Source organism: Notothenia rossii, assembly GCF_949606895.1.
Source record: "Notothenia rossii genome assembly, chromosome: 2".
Lineage (NCBI taxonomy): Eukaryota > Metazoa > Chordata > Actinopteri > Perciformes > Nototheniidae > Notothenia > Notothenia rossii.
Window position 1 is genome coordinate 86,151,784 of NC_136904.1, and position 17,125 is coordinate 86,168,908.

Consider the following 17,125-nt stretch of genomic DNA (forward strand, 5'->3'; position numbering starts at 1 on the left):
TGCTAATAGCTGTTTGATGTGGATTAACATGCTCCATTACCCCAATGTACCAACACTGCCAGAGCCATTACAACATACACACACAAGGAAATACACTGCTCCATCCAAATCTCCCCCCGACAACAACATGCACACTTCTTGGTCCAACACTCTCCCTCTTCCCAGTCCCATCAATGGACAAGGCCTGACTGGAATGGCGTAATTCTTGGGGATAATTCATGGATAATTTTGGGATAATCTCCAGCAAACCATTCGGAGCGCTGCCACCCAGTTTGCCCGCTGCTTGATTACCAGGCTCCGGGTGCCAGCCACTTGTAGTGACCAGCACCGCCAGCAACCACTTTGCTGCATGTAAATAAACAAAAAACAAACAAGGACCTCCAGCAGGGAGACATGCAGCTCCCACAGATACTCACTAGAGACAGCAGGTTAATGAAAGACACACACACACTGAGGATAGAGCACATCCAAATCTAAATGTAGAAACATCTTGTTATTTGCAAAAGTATGCATGAGGAGTGTATACACATCAAGCCCTTCCATGCCCCCCCCCCCCCCCAACACACACACGGACAGTTAAGGGGATTTTCATTATGTGTGATTGCCATCTCGTGGTAGGAGTAACCATATGATTAAGAATAAATGCATTATCTTTACTATGACGGTTCAGTCTTAGCCAAGGCCAGATCGTAAAGGGAGTTTCTCAGACTCTCTTTTAAGGATTTAGACTAATCTGCCGCTGAGATTAAGCTAATAAAAGTACAATTTTAAATATTAACAACACTGCTAAAGCATTAAAAACAGAGCATGAGCACTAATTTACTGTTGTATGATAAGTAATAGTTAAATGCATATCCTCACATTGTAATCATCAGTAATAATTGCACATTTTGCTAAATGCATGCATCCAGTCAAACCTATTGAGAGAACCTCAGCACATACGTTCAGCAGTCGGGCTGCCATTCTTGTTCATATGTGGATAACTACTGACATCTAGTGGCTCAAGCTGAGAACTCTCAGTGCCAGGTGGGCAAGGATCACACATGTTCAGATCGAAGTAAATACCACCACCTCATGGCCAATAGTCATTTAACAAGAAAAAAACATGCTAATTTTTGCCAATTATTTTTGGCTAATAACCATTTCCTGATTTGTCTTACATCAGTATATGAAATAGGCAAAAAAAAAAATCCAAGAAGAACATTTAAATACTCTGATTTAAATCACTACCCTTTGAAATAACTGATTGGCAATGCATTCTTAAGATCATGCAGAGTGATACGTTAACTCTCCTGTAGCACCAGACTACTAATTGCTCTAGACTAATAATTATATATACAAGTTATAAACAAGTAATTCTCCGATGAACTTAATTTAACATCTTCAGTCAAGCAGTTTAAGGCTACAAGCGGACGGGCGCACACATAATATGTTAGAGTTGTATTGAAAAATGTAATAACACAACCGCAGTGTTAAAGAATTGTCACTTTTTGTATATAAAGCCTGCCACGTTCATGACTTTGCATACTTTAGAGAGTCCTTCACTGCTGAGAAGCTTCACAAAGTGATTACAGAATAACTTTGATATAAGAATTGGTAGTGATAAACTAAGTGGATTACTTTGTAACCTTGACATTGCACAAATGCTGTTCCTGTTTGTGCAGCAGCATGCAAACTCTCCTGACACACTCACACACACTCAGTTAAAGTCCACCGAAACAAAGTGCCATTTCAGGTTTACTCACCATTAGTTATGACATCTATCTCTTAAGGCAGTAACATCAACTCAGACGTGTTTACATTATCAGTTTTGCAATCATGTCCACAACATCCTCCCCCTCCACTGTCACAAAACTCTGTCCAGGATATATTGTTTGAGGTGAAAAAGAAGAGAAAAAAGGCTGAAGAAGTCAAGGTTTCCCAAAGAATCCAGAGGAACGTGTGTCTCCGGTCCTACAGTCTATATTCACTTCCCAAGAAAATTGTGAAAAGCATTTAAGAGGAAGGGTAGCGGCTCAGAGCTGACAGGAAGCAGGGTCCCCCTCAGTCAGTCCGTCACTCCACACATCACTTTTGTTTCCCCGTTTGAGAATGTCCGACAGAGAAAGTCACTTCTCCAAGACTCAGCTGATGATCCCACAGAAGCAGCGTTGACCTGTACGATTACAGACGATAACAGTGAGACATCATCCAGAAAACCGATGCATCAAAGTGGCATGAGAGCTCACCTGTTTCCGCTCATCCACCCATCGTGTTTTCAGGCATCGAAAGCCCTCCTGTCAGTGGTCCACCGCTGCACACACACTGCTGTGCTCTCTCCCCCCCTCGCCTGTTAGACACTGACTGCTTTGCTCTGCTCCATCCCTCCACTTGACCAATCCACTCCATCATCTCCACCGCTCTCAACCTCACAGATTTGCACTGTGCAACCTATTCCATTTTTGTTATGCTCTCATTCACTTGCCATCTCCCCCCACCGCTGCCAAACCAGTCACCTGTAGGCTTCAAAGTACTCACAGCTATTTCCCAATCTCCCGCCTGATTCCTATCTTGTATATCTCGCCTATCCTCGTCATTTTCCCACTCAGTTTTCACTCCCAGCCACTTTGAGTCCCTCCACTTCCTCTAATAAGTCCTCTGCCTCTACCCAACCATTACCAATTTTCTCTGACCCCCTATTTGCTATTAGCCACTACTGTTCCTCCTCCCCTTCCCCTTACCCCTCCACTCTCCATCCCTGTCTCTGCATATCCTCCTTATATATCCTCAGCCTTCGCTTTGCCTTCTCCCCATCTCCAGCAGCATGAATATATTATTATCTACACAATGGGGCCCTGCTTATTGTTTATGAATTACCAGCCTTGCGGCCAAACAAAGCCTATTTTCATAAGAAACCTCCATTTCATTTCAGCTCCAATTAGATTGGGGGCTAAAGAATAGGAGTCCTCAGGCCTCAGCCCCTAAGGATGGCAGGTCCATTCAGCTTCATTCAATGGGGCCTTATTGCTTTCCCATACAAAAGAGCACGTGGATGGGCTTTCAGACTGAAACACCAACCAAAAATGACTGGGAGACAGTACTGTACAATAACAAATCTTTAAAGAAAGGACACTGAGTGCTTATCCTCCCATCCATCAATTCATCCCTCACTCTTCGCTTTCTTCTTCTCCTCTGTTCGTGTATTGTAAGACCTGGACATTAATGACAGACAGTTGAAAGAGAAAGGGAGTGAAAGAAAAAGAAGAAGAAAGAGGCAGAGCTGCTCAGTTTTTCACAATACATGTCAAGTCTAAATGATCACTGGCTGCTCAATAGACAGATGGAAGGGAAAAGAAGTGAGTCGTGTGTATGCATGCGTGTGTGTGTACAGCTGATTGATTCCCTGCTTTGAAAAGAGTGAACGGAAGAGAGAGGAAGACCTTGATGCTTTTTCTGAGCTCCACAATAGTCAGGGAGTCTGAGCCGTATTGTGGCGCTCCCACAGTGACAAGCTGTCACTCCATCCCGCCAGGAAGAAAGAGGCAGGGACAGTGGAGAGGGGCTGGGGCAGGTCAGAAGCCGGATAATACGTCTGCCTCTTCAATTCACCACTTTCCCACCAACCACACACTTGACAGGAAGACGAAAGGCTCTTATCCCGTGAAAGTGAAAGTAGAAAAGTTATAACAACGATATACTAATGTGCCTCCACCTGGAAGTTAGCAAGGACACACAGATAAACCAAGGCAGTGGCTCTTTTCATTGTTGGAACCTGAGTGGCAGTCGGCCAGCTAAACCCAGAGAGACTCAGGCCACCAAGGTCAGAACAGACAGCGCTGGCCTGCCTTTATCTGCCTAGATCTGCTTCACAGGATGAATGTGAATTGTGCCTTTTGTTGCCCTGGAGTAATATTCAACGAAAAACAAAAGGCAACTGTTTTCATTACTAATGAGTGGACAAGGTGAGCGTCACAGTGAAAAGGGTGACATCTGTGCTTATTCATCCCACAGCAGCAGAATGGGATCCTCTCCCCCACAAAGCAAGTCGCAATTGTCAGGGTACACAAAAGATTTCAATAGGCCGGTCCTTTCAAAAGGACATTGCATGCATACACAAACAATAAATGATATTTGGTTAGGTCAACGATAAGATGCAATCAATATCATTGTAATGCAAACCTTTTTTATGCAAGTTTGTAAGGCTTTCGTATCAAAATACCACACTGTGTCATTTGGAATGTTTTCAACTTCAGTTCAGTCAGCCAACTGATCTAAGTCCTCTGATCTCCTCACTACATAAACCACTTTCAACATAGCAGAAATAGGGTGCTGAGAAACTTTCTGAGAGAAAATCACTGCAGACAAGGTGGGACTCCAAATGTTATATGAGCAATACGCTTAATCAGTTATCACTGCCTCTGACATCAAATATTAAGCTACTAAGAAAAGTTTGATAGTGAACATCCTGTGTGGTCAGGAGGTGAGGGTCAGTAGTGAGCACCAACCCCATTGGTCACAGAGAATTGCCAATATGACAGCAAATCCAAGCACACTAATAAATCGTAGTACAAGCACGTCGTAAAACGAAGTAAAGCAACAATGCTCTGAGCTATGATACATAAGAAACAACCTGCTCATGTCCAGATAAATCACATTACACACATTATCCACAGAAGTTATCTCAGCCGCACTGCAGACCACCAGGCATTTTAACAAATGACAAGACATTAGATTTCCATTTGATAGAGTGCATTTCTTTTATCATTCATTGCAGCATTATTAGAGCTAAAGGTTATTTATCAGTGTGTAGAGACCTCTAATAAACAAAAGTGTGTGGCTTCTGTGGGAAAAGTACAGCATTGCACAGGTCTTTAGAGGAAGCTACGCCCTGCAACCTGGTTCCTATGTTATTCAAATACCTATAAATTGATAATGTCAATGTTTACTAAAAGCTTGTTCAGTTGCATCCCTAAAGAACGAACAATTGCTTGAACTTTTTAGTAGTGTTGATAAACAACAAGTCCCCAACAGAATGCCTACAGCAGTGTAAACTAGCTAGTTTCATGTTTTACAGTCATTGCCAAGTACAAAAACTGTACGATAAACAGCATGTGTTTGAACCAGCAGCATTTACCTTACAATACTCACCTGAGTGAAGAAGTTGAAATCCCACTTTCGTTCCAGTTTAGAGCATGGAAAAACACTAACTACTCAATGCATCCTTTATAAGTCCTCAAATGGTAGCTAAAGCACGAAATAAACATGCCTCTAAACAGGCTCACTTGTGGAAAATGTGCTAAATGAGCAGCAGAACTAGCTACAGCTAGCTTGTAAAACAGTGTTGCAGCAAGATGGCAGACGGAAACCGTTCAAACAGACCGCCTTTTTGCAAAGGGTGCGTTGAACACTTGTAGCGTAGCAAGTGTTGGCGGAGTGACACAATATGAGTTGTTCGGTCTAAACTAGTTCACAACCTGCGGAGCATAACGAACAGTTTGGTCAAAAAGTTAATAAATAAGAAAATAGAACCATTAGATTTTTTTTCCATGATCAGCACGGTAGCATTCCAAATACTTTGGGAAGTCAAACCCTACTTACCAGATCATTGCCAGATGAAATTACTTGGATTTACTGGTTTCCCTTGCAACTGTTGAATGGGAATTATAAACTGTTGGCATAGTTAGTAATGTCATAGCAACGTGATTCCACTATTCTTTCATTCATAATGTTCATTTATTTTGAAATCAATGTTTTCAATTTGACAGTATGATAAATAGCAGATATGTTGCCTAAAGAGCGGGATCAATCAAGTCTGCTTTTTGAACATAATACTTTATTGAATATTCGAGAACTGAATGCTTTTACATTAAGAGCTCCACAATTGTTTCTTATTTATTTCCAGCAGCCGTGGGACAATTATTTAAAACTATTATTCTAACTGTCCTCTTTCAACAAATCTTGGGTGGGATTGATTAATCTTGCGGAAAATATTTTTGAAACACCTTGTAAACCTCCTCAGACAAATGGTGCCTGAGACCCCCAAATGGATGGGAAGCGAGAATAAGGTTGAACTAGGGGGCATTGCGAAATTGTAGACATCAAGAAAAACCCAAGTACTCCTATAATTGTGTACTTGGTCCTAGGTTTTCTGTGTGTCAATTGGTTCGAGGCAATTTCTTTGAACACAACTTTAGCTTGATGCTTTTGAAAGTATAAATGATAAATAAGATGAAATATAATAAAATAAAAGTGTGCAATTCTGTGTGTGTGGGTGTGTAACAAGGAGTTAAAAAACTCAAAGTCAGTCTTTAAAAAAAACATTTATTTCTCCCAAAGTACAAAGGCTCATCTTTTAGCAGTATTTACATTATACAGTACACGTTCAACATCTGTACAATTCCCTAGGATCCCTAGAAAGAAAGTCAAACAGCAAAGTGGTCAAAACAATAAAACAGTCCAAAAACGAGGCACAAATTCAAACAGACAAAAAAGCTAAGTTTCCTGGCGGATGATTAACTTTGTGCTAAACACAAGAGTAAGCCTGTGTCAGGATAAGACGGAACAAAAATCAATTCATACAAAATTAAATAACATAATAGAGGTTATCAAATGTCATGGTTCAATTTCAGACTTTTCTAAGGCTTTTGTGACCATTAAAACAATTAAAGTACCATTGGACAGTGTCCAGTTATATGATTGTAAACAGAAGAGGAGCACTCCCCTCCAATAGTCGACGATGGAAGTGGGTTAAGTGTATAATCTCCTCACCATCTTGCTTGGTCATTGAGAAATGTTTTAGTGGAATAGAGCTTGTTCAGCATTGTGGTTCCTGTCTCTTAACCAGAGTGGTAGTAACCCACACTCCTCTTATAATTACCAGCTTACAGATTCACTCCTTATCCTCTCAGTCACACAACCGACCATACATTAGGTGTGCGATTGTTTGCATTTTACACACACAGTGCAAGCAAGCTCACACATACATGCTCTTTCTTTCTTTTTTCTTTTAAAGCTTCAGCTGCAGATGGTGCACACGGTCCTCAGAGGTTTGTCTCATCCCATGTCGGGTCGTTCATGCTCTTTAAAACCCTCCTCACAACTTTTTCCAAATCCTTTCGTGCTCTTTGCTCCTCCTCCAGTGACCTCTTCACCTTCTTGTTATCCTGGGAGGTAAAGGAAGCATATCATTGTTGTCATGAGCTCAAATAATATGAGGTTTTTCAAAGTTCCTATGCTGCAAAAGAATGAAAAACACCCATTTCACAATGAAAGGGCAATATAATTCAATTTTTTTTTTGCTGCGTAAAGTCTTAACAGCTAACAACTTCAGACCTGGAGTTTAGCCAGGTCATTTGAACTTCTGAGAGTCATATATTAGATAAATCACACGATCATGGTATTTTTGTAAAGCATCCAATTCATACAAATGTACCTGTTTCAGCTCTCGAACCTCATCCCTCAGGGCGTACACCACATCCACCAGGCCCCTTTATGATGATAAAGATTTACAGTTTAGCATTATTAATACACATGGCTGGTTACTAAAGGATCGATTCACATTTTGAACTTGAGTCAATCTTAAAGCAATGGTTGGTCTTATCATTTGATTCACATAAGGAATGGATCACTTCACAGCCAGTACGGATGACAGGAAGCATTCAATCAATCTGTGTCATCGCTGATATCGGCATCTGAGTGCGGTTTTAAGAGACTCTTGAAGAAATGTGAGCCTATCCTCCAGCTCAAAGCAGGTAAATACAGTTGTTAGTTACCCATAATCAAGATAATAGGGGTTGCAGCTGACATTAAACAATTTGCTTAAAGTCACTTTATCTGTAGCTGAAAATGGTCCCAAAAAATGAACAATCTGAGTAATGTTTTAAACAATTTATATTGAAAATTACAGAGGCTTTTTAAAATTAAGTTATAATCTGAGAACCTTTTTTAAAGTCTTCAGTTAAAAAGGAATAGGCTTCACATGGCATTTCAATATGTCAATCGCGTCATTCAGGGCAAAGATGAAGCGATCAAAATAGATCTGTATATTATCTTACTTTTCTTCTGCTGTACTTTGTCCGTTCCGACTAGGACCCTCCAGCAGGACTTTCTTATCACCAGGGATGATCATATGCAGCCCTTTTTCCTTTTGCGGCTCTGTTTCAAAACAGAAAAGCACTCAACAATTGGTACATTACAACGTCTCACCTTGTAGTGAGGTGAGTCAGTATAGAATTTCCATATTGGAAAGTTACCGCATCAGAGACAAACCAAAACGGGTTAGTAATGCACAGAAAAAATACCAGAAAAGAGACAGAGAAAAGTGAAAGGAAGTGAGAAGCTGTTGAGAAAAGTGGTCGAAAAACACAAATTAAAGCATTACACAATTATATGCTACAACTTGTCAAATAATGCAGCTTGGTCAGTAGCCCTATGCGTCAAACTATGACACCTCATGTACTAGTAAAAGTAAAAGTACTAGTATGAAAAGGAAAAAAGTCTGGGGAGGGAGGTCAAACAAAAAATGAACTTTTACCCAAGATACCACTGTTTGTGTCACAATTAAATTCAAACTTTACATAAGAGGCATAAATACTTATTCTAATCCAAACCATGATCTTTTCTTGAACCTAACCAAGTAGTTCCCAAATCTTACCAAGTGGCGGACATAACATACTTTCACCACATATTTAACGCAACATTAACCACGTGTCAAGTCTATCATAATACAATACATGATACAAAATGATGGTTAAGGGGTATCATATGCATTAAAAGGAGATGTAAAGGGGTACTGACCAAGCGTCGATATCTGGCAAGTTTTGATTGAGAACTCGTTGCCAAAGGACAAAACACACACTAAACAGATTTGCTATTCTCACAAATAACCAGAATGCCAGTATCTACCAAATGACAGATTTTTTATTCAAAACTCATGATACAGCGTTTTGGGACTTGAACACTTCAGCAGAGTAGAACAAATACACTGAATGCTCTGTTTGCAGATAAGACATGGTCACAAGAGTGAACTGAATACAGCGTTAGAGCACACAGAGGACAACGTTGGTCGAAGGCAGCCGGTCTCTTTTCACACTGCCTGTCCCACAATTTGACTTCTTAAACCACAGAATACACCTGTCACAAAGTATAGCACATGATATAAGGACAGTGATATTCTTAGCTCAAATACTCATAGAGGGTAGAATGGATTTTTTTTTTCTTGCTCCATGACAACTAGTATTTACAGAAAGGGAGACTATGTGCTCTTATTTTTCAAGTCCACTCTGACTGAGGTTGAATGAGTTCCTGTATAATAATCACGGCCTCTTGTTTATTTTTATTTTTTTTACCCTCAATGCTTTCAAAACACCAAAGGTGAGCATTTACACTACGAATGAGCATTTACTTTACAGTAACACTGAATACTCAGGTCTACCTTTAGGACTATATCATACACACTCTGGTAGACGACAAAAAGTACATAATTTAACAGATTCTATCCCCACCCCCACTGGCCCATTACATGATTGTGCAAAATAATGAAAACACTTCATGTTATAACTTTCAGTGTAAACTTTGATACAGAGCAATAAAATCGTTTAAAAAAAAAAAAAAAAAAAAAAAAAAATGATACTTCCAGGGATCATTTTGTAAACATTGACATACAGAATGAATTATAAATAAATAAAATAAAAATACGCCTGTATACAAAAATAATGAAAAGAATAAAGGAATCATTTCGGAAACATTAAATAGTTCTGTAACACGGACCAATATATTCCATATGTCACCGACATTGCTTGCTGTACGAGGAGATAGACTCTATTGTAAATGGATGGCAACCTGTACTTTAAATACCAACACTGGAAAAATACTTCTTCATAAAAATAGTCATTAATGCAAGAGATAGCATGGGAAACCTCACAAGCCAGACGACACAAAGGCATGTCTGGCTTATGAGGCCGTAGCATAGGTGCTATAGTTTGTTGTGACACAGGGGATGTTTAACATTAGGCTATAGACTGTATGCATTAAGCTAACCTGCTCAAATCGTCACCTTCAAAAGCAATAGCTCAACATTTTGGGGTTAAAAATAATAATAATAATAATAATAATAATAATAATAATACCAGTCTCATATCTTGTGATACCATGTCTGTACAGTAAATCTGAAGCTAAAGTTAGCAATTGGTTAGCTTGGTAAGAAAACTGGAATTATCATTGAGGAGCATAGGTAGTTTTAGTAATGACCTGTTTTCAGTTATCTTGTAATATTACGAGAAGATTGAAATAAAAATAAAGTCTCATGTGTGTGTGATAGGTATGTGGAGCTAGCATGTTTAGCTAATTTGCTAAAATAGCATTAAGACAGGGAAGCAGCTAGCCTCACATGTTTTAAAACAATCCTGCTTGACCAGCTACAGCTTACTACTTGACATACTATATATTTAGTTTATAGAGTAAGGTTTAAAAGGTGTATTTTCAGACCTTTGCTATGCTAGCTTAATCCTGCTGATACAAATCTGAATGACATGCTAAGCTAACCTGTTTCTGACTCCAGGTTCTTTTTCAACGTGACTAAAAAAAAGAAGCAAATAAGGGTTATTCCCAAAATGTTGAACTATTCCTTTGCAGGAAACATTTAAGAAAGGCATTTTATTATTATTATTATTGGAATGTCGCTGTGTTAGGCTTTTACAGCTTATCTGTGTCAGCCCATTATGCTATGCCTGGTTTAAAGGAATCTTTTTATTTTTCTTAACATACCAACTTGAGGTTTAAAACTATAATATATATGCAACCCTGTAGAACCACTGACAGACAGCAACATTACTGGATGGAAGATCAGGCTTTAAAGGATGATGCTTAGGAGACACAAGACAGAAACCTTCTCAAAGATATTGAGTAAGGCTCAGCTCACCGAAAATACTTAAAAACTATTTCTCACGTTTCTAGTATTGCATGAAGTTATCAACGTTACCGACTTAGATTTTCTGCTTTCACAGCATTACAAATGCAGTCATGTTATATTATTATTTGATAAAATGTGTCTATATAATATTAATTTGGATGAACCGAGCCTTTAAATTCACTATTCTTTGACTAGATGTACTAGACAGTGTATTTGATATTCTCCTCATTCTGTAGCAGCTACTTAAAATAATGAACTGTGTTTCACAAACTTTTACATTTAGCAAGGATTTATAGTATTCAGTAGCTTTTGGTCATGTTGTACGTTAAAATGTAATTCTGCTTAGCAAAAATAAATAAATAAAGATTGAAATGATGAAAACAACATGAAGAATTTGGATATTTCATTTGCATGCTGCTATATTATCCGGCAGCAGGGGCATGTGTGCCTAAACCTGTGCGTGTGTTTATGACATCTGTGCTATGTTTGAGCATACATACTCTAGAAACACATACTGGAGGGAAGTAGTACATGGTCAATAGAATACACTCGTTCCTGAATTACATCTGAATATCAGACAGGAAAAGCTCAGTCCCCATCTCTCCCTCCCCTGGTTTTCCCTCCCCTATTTTCCCCTCCCTCTACTCCCTGCTGAGAGTCTGCCACATTTATGGTCAAACAAGGGGAGCGGTCACATTCAAGATAAATTAATAATAATTACTAAACACTTACTGCATGACAACTACACAAAGAGAGGAGGCACATAAAAGGGAAAGTGGCAAAGGCAACAGGGAGATGCTTAAAACATCTTAAAACAAACTACACTGAACAAAAATATAAACGCAACACTTTTGTTTTTGCTCCCATTTTTCATGAGATGAACTCAAAGATCTAAAACATTTTCTATTTCCACAAAATAACCATTTCTCTCAAATATTGTTCACAAATCTGAAAATATCTGTGATAGTGAGCACTTCTCCTTTGCCGAGATAATCCATCCCACCTCACAGGTGTGGCATATCAAGATGCTGATTAGACAGCATGATTATTGCACAGGTGTGCCTTAGGCGGGCCACAATAAAAGGCCACTCTGAAACGTGCAGTTTTGCTTTATTGGGGGGGGGTCTGGGGGGGTCCGAAAACCAGTCAGTATCTGGTGTGACCACCATTTGCCTCACGCGGTGCAACACGTCTCCTTCGCATAGAGTTGATCAGGTTGTTGATTGTGGCCTGTGGAATGTTGGTCCACTCCTCTTCAATGGCTGTGCCAAGTTGCTGGATATTGGCAGGAACTGGAACACGCTGTCGTATACGCCGATCCAGAGCATCCCAAACATGCTCAATGGGTGACATGTTAGGGTTAGGGTTTAACCCTAGGGTTTTCGGACCCCCCCCAGACCCCCCCAATAAAGCAAAACTGCACGTTTCAGAGTGGCCTTTTATTGTGGCCAGCCTAAGGCACACCTGTGCAATAATCATGCTGTCTAATCAGCCTCTTGATATGCCACACCTGTGAGGTGGGATGGATTATCTCGGCAAAGGAGAAGTGCTCACTATCACAGATTTTTTCAGATTTGTGAACAATATTTGAGAGAAATGGTTATTTTGTGTATATAGAAAATGTTTTAGATCTTTGAGTTCATCTCATGAAAAATGGGAGCAAAAACAAAAGTGTTGCGTTTATATTTTTTGTTCAGTGTAAAATAATAAATAAACCAAATAAGTTAACAAAAAATAACATATATATAATAGAAAATAAATAGATACATTACAAAAAATCTAGTTTCTTTTCAAACATTGAAGGTTAAAGAGGTAAGCTCGCTGTACGTTACATCGGGTACAGCGTGGCAGTGCTGTATGTTCTTTAGTTCTGGTGAGAGATGCAGCTTTTGCGCGGCACTGAGCCCATCCTGTAACTGTGGGTGGTCCAGACGGAGTCATAGTCAGAGTCCTCCGAGAGGTCAGAGGAAAACTCTGGCCGCGACACGCTGCTACGGCGGCCCGGAGAGTCCATACAGGACCGGTCCACGTCGGCCAGCACGTGGTTGTGCATCAGATCCGTGCCCTGCCAGGCTGCTCGGGGCGGGGTAAAGTTTGGCGGTGACGAGGGAGGAAATGGGGTGCGAAAAAAAAAAAAAAACGAGGGGGCGGTGCAGAGGAAGAGGTAGCAAATGGAGCACGCGACAAATGGTAAATCATAAAAGAAGCAATGAGAAATGTAAGATGGGAGAACGTAAAACCAAAATGGATGAGGAAAAGAAGGAACAGAGCAATGCCAAAAATGTGAGGAGTGGAGGAGAGACAGACAGAAGGAGAAGATACTGTTAGAAAGATCAGTTCAGAACACCAGTGTTAAAGAAAGGCTTTGAGTTACAGAATACAGGCGAGTAACACAGAGAGCAAGCTCCAGTATGAAACGTCTGCATGTTACGTTTGGTGTTGGCTTACTGGAGTTCAGAGTCTGCCTGGTTTTGGCGCTGGTGCAGTATGCCTCGATAACTTTCAGGATCTGGGCGTCTTCTTCCAGAGCAGCGGTACCTGAGAAAGAAAAAGGAGATCATTCATTTAAATTCTCATGTCTATCAGTTCTATGGTAACTGTTTTACTCCTACTTAAAACACAAAAGAAATGAAAACTTTTAAAGAATAGTTTGAAAATGTGGGAGGTATACTTATTTACTTTTTTCCTGAGTGATATGAGAATATGGATGCACCTCTAAGCATCTCGTAAGCCCACTAACAAACACATTACATCTTGTTTTTTAAGTGGCAGTATGAGGTTTTCTTTTGAATTCCAGTAACATGATCGCTATTTCCTAAGCCAATGTAAAGGACATGTGTGATATGATTTCCTAAACTAAGATAGAATGTCTCCAGAGTGTATATCCTACTTAACGGACAGATATGACGTGTTATTTAATCTAACTTCTCTCTCGTAAAAAAGGGAACACGCCATTTCACAAAATGTCAAACTATTGCCTTGATATTCAAAGTAAAGCAAGAGAAAATGACATATCGTATCTTTGTTTTAACATAAATAGGAACGATTTTAAACTTACTCTTCCTCAAGGCAAATTCCTCCTCAGACTGTTTCCTCTCAGGTTTGCGCTTGGGAAGCAGTTTCTTCACACTCTTAGGACTTTTACTAAGATCCTGAAAAAAGAAAAAAAGGTGGTATAAAATCAATTATGAAATCAGCGTACTTAAAAACATATAAAGAAGTCTTGACAACATAAAAACCCAGTCTCTCACCTCCTTGTAGCAGAGGGCTGCAGAGGGGCGTAGAGGGGGTGCGGGTCGCAGACAGCTCAGGCTCCAGGGTTTGGGGGTGTTGGGCTGCTCCAGTGGGCCCCACATCATGGTGCTGTGAGATGAGCCATGGGAGGAGGGGTGAGGCAGGGTGTGGTAGGTGGGAGCTACCGTCATGCCCCTCCCTTCAGCATGCCGGGACGGGGTGAGAGGGTGAGACGGGAGCTGAGGAACCAAACAAAAACAGAAATCACAAAAGAGACAATTCTGCTTGATTTCCCCGTTTGTTACTGGTTCATCGCTTTACTTTCCTACAGTATATTTAACCCGTGGCAGAAACATTTTTCCCAAGTGGACATAACGATGTTTTTAATTAACAACAAGTAGATGAATCACTCAATGTTTTGTCTAGTATAAACTTTTCAGGTAGAAACTCTGGTTGACAGTGGCAGAAAAATACCAAGAGGTGCATTTCAAATATAGCGACAGTGTGGAAAACATTGACGAACCCACTGTTCCCTAAAATGTTCATGAACATTGGGGTTCTTTTGGGAAAAGCAGCCCTCGGTAGCCCAGATGTCATATTCCCCAGTTCATCCCTGCAGCACCTCCAGGGGGAACCGAGATGTATCCCAGGACAGATGGGGTATATGCGTGTCTGTTCTGCCTCCAAGTCTACTCCAGTATTTATTTACGAACTAAAAATATGACTAAATGTGTTCATCAACAATCTTTTTTTCCATGATCATGATGAGAAGATGACGAGACAGCTTTGATGCGATTGAACGCTTACTGTGACTTTATCAACGTGCAGTATCTTTGATGAATATAAAGGCAAGACTTATATGTAGTTAAAAAAAATAAAAGGTTAGACAAATCTCTTTATCTCAAGTTAAAGTTAATAAAGACGGACGGCTAAAGGGTTTTGAAGAAAGAACTGAGGGGATATTTCGGCTAGACTCAATTAACTGGAATGTTCACAGATGTAACAATTGTAAATATGCAGTGGGGTTTATTTGTAAATCATTTTGTATAATCACACACATTCTGTGTTTTATATTAAGTCATTCTGTGTTCTTCATTTTATTGAATGTTCAATATCTGAAAAGGTCGGAGATCAGTGGGCGGAACCTCTGAAGTGTGGTCGCTGTGCTCAGGAGATTATTGATGTGAGGACTTTCCCCCCCTATATGTTGTGTCCCTCACGTTTCCTCTTCCCTTTTTGTAAACGGTCCACGTGAGAGGAGTCACTGTGAGGGAAACCTAATGTAAAACTGATCATTATATCTGTTGTCAGATTCTCAGTAATAAAACGGGGATCGTCAAAACTGTATGCTGGCTCGGGTCATCCATGAACAACGCAAAACACAACGCAGAGACCGCTTAACGAAACCGGTTACACATACACTAAAATATAATTAAAATAAATAAAGTAAAGGAAACCGGATATGTTCTAATATCATCTATTAAAGCATGGGTTCCCAAAGTGGGGGTCGCGACACCCCGAGTGGGGGTTTCGAGATGATTACAAAATAAAAATGGAAAATTAAAAAAAAAAAATTGATTAATTTTTTTTATAATTTTTTTTTTACAATTATTATTAATAATAACGTTTGCATAGACATTTTCAGGGGCGGACTAGTGAGACAATAATGACACTCCCGCGAGAGTGCGGAAAACTGAAATTAATTCACCAGCACCCCCCGTCCCCCGTTGACTGGGGGTGACTGTTATTTTGGAGGTCGCGGGCTGAAAAGTTTGGGAACCCCTGTATTAAAGGACTAAGCCTAAATACATTTAAAAAAAACAATCGTCTATTACCATTTGAAAATGCCAAAAGTACCTCTACAGGAAAGCCTCGTATTGCATGCAACACCATGTAACACCATTACATTTCCATTAATAGAAACCCTGCAGATTTAAATGATAACATTTACCTCTTTCCAATATGCAACCACCAGCATATAAATATATTATTGTAAATAAAAATGATGATTATTGTTTGTTTGTTGGTTGGTTCAAAGGATAACACTGAATGCTGTTAATGATGTATTTGCATTCAATTGTATATTGCAGCCCTTCTCGAGAGAGCCACTTAACACAGGGCTGTGCAGTACTTTTAGATGATGATGTGACCCAGGCATTAATGGCAGATCAACATGCACACTGGGGATAAAAACCAGAAACCATCTGTATGAGGGTTTATAAGGATCATCTCCTGACCGTGTGGCAGGGATTTGTGAGGGGTTTGTGGCTGGGCCCGGTGGCCGCGGTGTGCTTGATCTGCCCTCTCAGGTGCTCCACCCAGTCCTGCAGGTCCTGCTGGTTGGTGCACACCACCTGCAGACGCTCAAACATCGTGCCTGCAGAGAGGGAGGGAGTCAGTACATTATAAAAGCATTCAGGATAAATGAATTTCCCTCAGCATTTGTCAAGATGATGTCTTCAGCTGTACTCAAACTAAACAGAGATCCTTGTCATTGGAAAACAAATTAAGTTATGTAATGGTTATCTTTAAGATCATATCAAGTCTGTTGCAAGGCATATTGGAGTCTGGTTTGACAGTAATTGTTGTTGTTGTGGCACACTAGGAAGCTAGTGCACATCATGTGTTTATCATCCTAATGCCAGTGACTCTATGTGCTCACATGACTTTAGATGGCTCCTATTCATTCCTATTTTTATTTAGTGTTTTTTTTACCATGGATGTGTTCTTATTTGATGTTTTAATGTGCGCTTGCCTCATTATGTAATGTGTAAGCCAACCTATTGTATCTGCTTTTTTATCTTCACTGTCCGTTTGATGTAAGAATATGAATTCCCCTCTCTGTGGGCCAATTTAAAGATACTGGAACTATTTGACACGCTTTAATCTCATCATGCCTGTATTACTGCAACAGCCTTCCTACAATAATCTGACTCCAGAGTGTACAGAAGTATGTTTTTTGATAGATTTTAATTATTCTTTTAAAGGCTCTTAATGTCCTCT

General features: G+C 39.9%; 2 protein-coding genes across 4 annotated transcripts in view; both read right to left on the bottom strand.

Moving 5' to 3' along the window:
• The window catches only part of sox1a (SRY-box transcription factor 1a), an 82,117-nt gene extending 76,767 nt beyond the window's left edge, over positions 1–5,350 (bottom strand). For both annotated transcript variants that reach the window (XR_013805308.1, XR_013805309.1), the window contains exons 1-2: positions 2,229–5,350; positions 1,746–2,155 (exon numbers count right to left, since the gene is read on the bottom strand). The gene's annotated coding sequence lies outside the window, so the exon portion shown is untranslated. The remainder of the gene's footprint in view (positions 1–1,745; positions 2,156–2,228) is intronic.
• A 936-nt stretch (positions 5,351–6,286) lies between these two features.
• Positions 6,287–17,125, bottom strand: part of arhgef7a (Rho guanine nucleotide exchange factor (GEF) 7a) — a 28,171-nt gene continuing 17,332 nt past the window's right edge. Inside the window, exons 15-21 of one of the 2 annotated variants that reach the window (XM_079665311.1) lie at positions 16,360–16,499; positions 14,140–14,361; positions 13,947–14,040; positions 13,337–13,426; positions 8,034–8,133; positions 7,412–7,466; positions 6,287–7,142 (exon numbers count right to left, since the gene is read on the bottom strand). In XM_079665311.1, the coding sequence (XP_079521437.1) occupies positions 7,020–7,142; positions 7,412–7,466; positions 8,034–8,133; positions 13,337–13,426; positions 13,947–14,040; positions 14,140–14,361; positions 16,360–16,499 (824 nt within the window). In that variant the 3' untranslated portion in view covers positions 6,287–7,019. Of the gene's footprint in view, positions 7,143–7,411; positions 7,467–8,033; positions 8,134–12,523; positions 12,962–13,336; positions 13,427–13,946; positions 14,041–14,139; positions 14,362–16,359; positions 16,500–17,125 lie in introns of those variants that run through there. The other variant, XM_079665312.1, reaches the window with a different exon arrangement.